The 6000-nt window shown below is 35.0% G+C and overlaps 1 protein-coding gene across 2 annotated transcripts; it reads right to left on the bottom strand.

Moving 5' to 3' along the window:
• Positions 1 to 426: 426 nt before the first annotated feature.
• LOC142541755 (uncharacterized) lies at positions 427 to 1517 on the bottom strand. Of its 2 annotated transcripts, XM_075648224.1 has the most exons (3): positions 1400 to 1504; positions 1211 to 1299; positions 427 to 1124 (listed from the first exon to the last, which is right to left on the bottom strand). In XM_075648224.1, the coding sequence occupies exons 1-3, from the start codon at positions 1428 to 1430 to the stop codon at positions 543 to 545; spliced, it is 702 nt and encodes a 233-aa protein (XP_075504339.1). In that variant the 5' UTR covers positions 1431 to 1504; the 3' UTR covers positions 427 to 542. The 2 variants fall into 2 exon arrangements, with proteins under 2 accessions (XP_075504339.1, XP_075504338.1); XM_075648223.1 differs by having other exon boundaries at positions 1211 to 1517.
• Between the last annotated feature and the right edge of the window lie 4483 nt (positions 1518 to 6000).

Below are 6000 nucleotides of genomic sequence, written 5' to 3'. Positions count from 1 at the left end.
AGCTAGAAATGAACACGTGGCCACAATCTTTGTTCCACCCACCCACCATTCCTTTTTCAAGCCTCTCTGTTTCTTTTCCACTAAACCTCTGCCCTTTTCAACTCTACAGTTTCTACTTTTGTCTTGTTCATACAGATTCCTAAATCCACCACTCACTCTCCTCCTCTTCACCGTTCTTGTTTTGAATCTTCTAAATCCATAGCAGCCATGTCTAAGGCCCAATTAGCCTGCCCTCATCTTGTGACAATCCATTTACTCTCCCAAATAATGTTCTCATCTTGAGAGTTCGTAGATACATGATATTCGTAAAATCTATACACTTTGTTCTCATGTTCTTTCTTGTTTATGAAGAGGTGGAGCTCGTGTTATGTAATTTATAGTTGCTAGCTAGCTACTACATGCCACGTGCTATGGGAGACAATTATGCAAACTAGAGTCGCTTCTTGTGAATTACATGACATCCGATGTTATTCAACAATATTTACATAACAAGTATGATATAATAGTACTTCTTCGTTGATGTAAAAAGATGAAATAACAATCTATGTATGACCAAGTAGAGCTCTCAGGACTCTACCATGGGGAGAATCAGGATCACCCTCCGCCGCGTTCTGCCTGAAAATATGCACTGCCCTATACAGAGAATCCTCTGCAGTATCTAGCTGCTCCGGCCTCCACATCACTACTTCATCCCTCTCGTACCCAATCGAGAAGCTACTCTGAGTACCACCAACCGTTGCCCGTGTTATCGGCTTTCTTGTATCGGCAAACTCGATTTCCGATAGCGGGGAAGCTTTACGATTCTTAAAGTACTCTCTATCATCATCAACCGCATCGTCCATCTGTAGTTCACCATCAGCTTTCCGATTTTCGGCTGGCCATGGGCTGCCATCCACCCCGGCGCAGCTCACATCGTCCAACGGAAGGGTGGTGGCACTGTTGGAGCTCCGCCGCGTTTGTTGTACGATGGGTTCTTTCCGGGGCCCCACCGCCGGATGTTCCAGCTTAGGTGAGGACTCGATTGGTGATTTCGGACGGGTGTACGTGTCGTTCTCTTTCCTGGGTTCATTTTCGGGTAGGTGGCGAAGTTTTTCATCCCTTATCGCCTCTGTTGCACCAACTTCCTGCGACGAATCATTAATTTATGTGGAAGCAGTATTTTTTTTTTTTAAACGCAAAACGGATAGCCGGTGCATATAAATTAACTTACTTCGGACACCACCGAATGGACAGCAGGGTCAGCAGTTCGTCCCCTATAGGTAGCGAATCGATGCGCTTGCGGCAAAAGTTGGTTTCGTGCTGCCAAGAACAGAACCCTGTTATATTTCACGACTAATTTGGATTGCATTTTCGTTCTCAAGATTCAAGTATAAATCTGCCAGATGTTAAAAATATAAACCAGAACGCGCGCATTCACGGGATTCATTCATCTGAGTCTGCAGAAATTTCAATCGGTGGATTCTCCTATGGAGGACAGGTGTTGCTTTAGTGCATCTGTCATTTTGCTACGTTGCTTTTCTTCTACGTGTTTATCAACTACCGATCGTGTCTATTATTTTTTTTCTTTTTTTATTTTGTTTTTTATATTAAAAAAAGGAAATGAAGAAAATTACTTTTTAATTATTTATAATATAATTAATTAAAATCTTAATTCCTAATTTTATTTAGATTTTAGTCGATCAGCAAAAGATAGTTTAATCTCTCTATTTTATTTGAAATTTTAGAAAAATCATTTTTGAGCTTTCTTTTCTATGCATGAAGTTGTTATACCTATTGAATCAACCCAAAAGCATAGGTCGACGCAATGTTTCTTGCTTATACATCATGAATATAAGTGAATATAAATATGCTTCCGTAAAATAAATTAAACATTACACCTATTTGACCGGAATATCGTCGGATAGTATCCAGCGGGTTTTTACAAACTCTTCAACAAGACTTAGCACAACAATGTATCATATTATACTTCAAGGTGTATAATAAATATGTTTAATTTTGAAAATAATACATGAGACGAGTAATGTGACGTCGTTGAGCTACCAAACTTAAATTATTTCTCTCTAAATAAAATGATTGTAATGGTCATTAGAGTCGATCGAGAAATTTATTTTTTAAGAGAAAATACAATAAAAAAAACGAGGAATTTCTTTGAGGAGAACTAAATAAAATACTAGAACTAATTTAACATGTAAGAAGAAATAAATAATCAAGAGGGTTAATTAATGAAATGTAAAATTTAATATTACAAAGATCTAATTTAAAGGGTTTCCACTATTCAATTGTATAATTGGTAATCGGTTAATATATTATTTATTCAAGCAGTTACATGCAATTAACTTTAGAATTATATGGATAGCCGCTAAAATCATTATGTTTTCCTAATTTAATTGACCAAGTCCAGCATCCAATCAAAATTTACCAATAATCAACTCGCAACAATATTGTTCCATATTACTTAAATATATCGTTTTCGTTTTGTGAAACCACTTAATCCTTAAATCTAACAATTGAGATAGCTGCAGTTGATAGATCCAGTTTCGTTGATTTATTTAGATTAAATTTGCTATGATAGCACAATACACATAATCTATAGCTACTAATATATAACTTTTATAGAAATAAATCATAACCAACAAATACTTGAATAAACAAGAATAATAAATTAAAGTGCAACTCACGTCGATAAAATTGAAATGGTATAAATATCCTTTGAATCAGAAATAAAACTTAGCCTAGAGTTATTGAGAAGAGATGAAAAATTCACATGCCTTCTCTTTTGTGTTTCACTGTTAAGTTGGTGTGTGCAGAGAAGTCTAAAGATAAAAACCAAAAACTATAATAAAACCTGAGAATACTAAGAAGATATTATGTCTATCAATAAGGAAACTATAATTTTTATGGAATAAAACTCTATCAAGTCTTTCTGTATCTCAATAATATATTTATTTCTCCAAAAGTTTTTAACGAATTAAACATCACAATTAGGATTCCTAAAATATAATTTTATCATCATCATTTCGAATTTCACTCTTTGCAAATCTCGTCAGCTTCAGTTTTCACGCTTCTGAATTTTTTTTGCTTCAAATCTTCCACAAAGTTTATATTGACAATTTCAAATGCGATATAAAAATCATCTTTTTAGCTCAAATTTATCACAAGAGCTTCAAAATTCTTTCTAAAACAAAATAACACAAAAGTGTATCAATTAAGCATGTTAGAACTTAGAAGTGAGAAAAATAAGAAATATAATAACAAAAATATGAAATACTATGAGCCTATCAATGGACAATAAGTCTTGGTTCTTTTATTTAAACATACAACATATTATTACATAATAACTTACTGTAGAGGATGATGAACTTTATTAGGTACGTATCGTAGCTGAAATTATGACACAAACTGAAAGAAATATTGCAAGTTTTTTTTTAAAAAATGAAGATGTTGAATGATGTCTTTATCTTCCTTCTTTCTTGATTTTTGATATATATAGAAGCCTTAGTGAATTTCAAATTCAACCTTTAGACTTGTTAATTATTCTCCATGATAGTTGTGTCCTAACTCCTACAACATCTTTTGGTTGGTGTACTTCTAGTTAGTGATCTATCATGTTGTGGTGGTGAGTGGTCCATCCTCCAGAAATGGAGTGGTTGGATCACATACCTTCTTTAACTTTGTCGGAAAATCTTTTGCTTTGTATGTTCCTAGGGGAAAAAGTGATTTGTGTGGTCTTTCACTGCTTAGAATTGTTTCTGTTGTATGTTTTCAGTCAGATCTTGGCCAAAAAACTTTCCTAAATTTTGTCTCTTTCTGGTTCGGGCAATCTTAGCAGATGTCTTATGACCATTTTCCAATATGAGTAATGTTACATAATTTTCGGCGAGTTTCTTTACTCCATGACAGCTTGTTGTTCCACAGAAAATTTCGTTTCTTTTCAAATATGTCTTATGCAAAACTTGTATTTTTTTATCTCTCGGTGTTTAACTGAAAATATTCATTTACATAATTTTGATAAAACTTACATGAAAACTTGACTTTGTCCATCCATATGATATAAACCCTTAATTCCCATGCATCTTCAATGAGTGATGAAACGAGAAGTGTGTCATTCTCTGGAGGATGCTTGATACACTTTTGAATGTTCATTTCTGGTCTTCTTAACTTGAGGAAGTGAAAGACTTTCTGCGAGCTTTTTCCGATTGATTCTGGTACTGCATTAAAAAAGTAAAATTCCAGAATAACTCATTTGTACAAATAATCGTTTTTTGTCCATGTTTCATTAGCAGCTTCCTGAATCTACTTGGGTAATGCTAAAATTTATGGGAAGCAGGACTAATGTAGTATAAACTGAGACAAAAACCCAAATTCATACCATGCTTTGACCTCATTGGGACAACAATTTGGTTTCATCCATATTCTAGGATACTATCTTGTTATATCAACTCGGACTGTGGCTTGGTCGATAAATATTCTTATTTTCAATTTCTCAGAGTTTTATTGATATATCTGAAATGGAAAAACTATAAAATTTTTAGTACAAACCTTAGATTTTTCCTTGTTGAGTTGAAGTCTAAGACTGATCTCTCCCTCTTCAATCCCCGATGTGAAGAGTTAACTTGAAGGCTTGAAATAAAGATCCGGAGCTTCAATTTTTGCTTGGACCGTGCAAATGAAGACACGGCCTGTGGTTGAAGAAAGAGCAGTAGTATACCCGGTTGATAATTTTGGCATGGCAGAACATGAGAAGCAGAAATCTTGCGTAACAGTGATCATGAATTGAAAGGGAGCTAGGTGAATGATTCTTTAGGGTGGGTCTTAAATGTTTTTAGAATTTGCACCTCGCTTTGTATGTATCAGTGGAATGTTCAATCGTTAATCAAGAACTTGGATACCCGACCCAAAGCAGTAGCACTTCCGCAGCCCATGGAAAGAAAGTCTTTTGAAACTGACATGAGAGATTTATGTAACGAGAGTATGTCAATTATGTACTTGCATGACAATATTCTATTAATCTTAACAAGGAGAGAAAAAAACATGTGCCATCATCTTCTTTATGATGAATAAAGAAGTGATGCCAGCGTGAGAACGACTCTTTCTTTAGCAGCAAGAAAATACAAGATGCTTTCTGTAATTATGAAGTTTTATTAGCATATAAATTTAGGCTGGTTTCAGAAAAAGCATTGCATCTTTCTATTCTAGCTATGTTCAAATTTTACGTGTAATGTACAACATGCATTTGATTCTACATTGTCCTGTTCAGAAGTTTCTAAATTTACTCTTCTTGGTTAAATATATATTCACCGTGTACTGCGTGTGTGTATGTGCAGGAGACATTTGATTCCTATTGGATTGACAGAAAATTTATTTATGGGTTGCACGTGAACTGTGAGAGAGCATCTTTCTTTTTCTCCCACAATCCAAACAACGTAAGAGTGCATCCACACACACATATGTTCTACTCATCAAGCATTTTCAACTTATTTCCACTATTTCAAAAGTTGGGTCGTTCCAAAATCTGCGTAAATTCAGGTCATTATTAACACTAATTCCTATGAATAAGGACCACAAAGAAAACAAATCCTGGGTCTGAATGATATCCCAATGGTATTGTTGCACAAAGACATGAAATTGTATGTCAGATCATCATATTGGGGAGGAGTTGTCACACTGTGGCTGTCCCATAAACATCTTACAATCAATTAATCGTAAAAAATCAAATGACAAAATGTGTTGTCTATCTGTCTAATTTCCACATTAAAGCAGAAAGAAAACAATGATGCGAGAAGGCTTGGCAGGTTTTCGATAAAGCACATCATGCAATACATATATGATATTTGCAATGTTCTAAATTTCGGCCCAGGCGACCGTCTAGGCGTTAGGCACCGGCTGACCGCACTGAAAATGTGTTAGTCGGCCAGCCTAGTTGGTAGTCTGGGGAGAATGATTGTACTTAGACTCCGACTTTTGAAACCACGGCTCCTAGGAAGAATTATGTGTGGTTAG

Source organism: Primulina tabacum, chromosome 4 (assembly GCF_025594145.1).
Source record: "Primulina tabacum isolate GXHZ01 chromosome 4, ASM2559414v2, whole genome shotgun sequence".
Classification (NCBI taxonomy): domain Eukaryota; kingdom Viridiplantae; phylum Streptophyta; class Magnoliopsida; order Lamiales; family Gesneriaceae; genus Primulina; species Primulina tabacum.
This window is presented reverse-complemented; position numbering and strand designations above follow the sequence as displayed.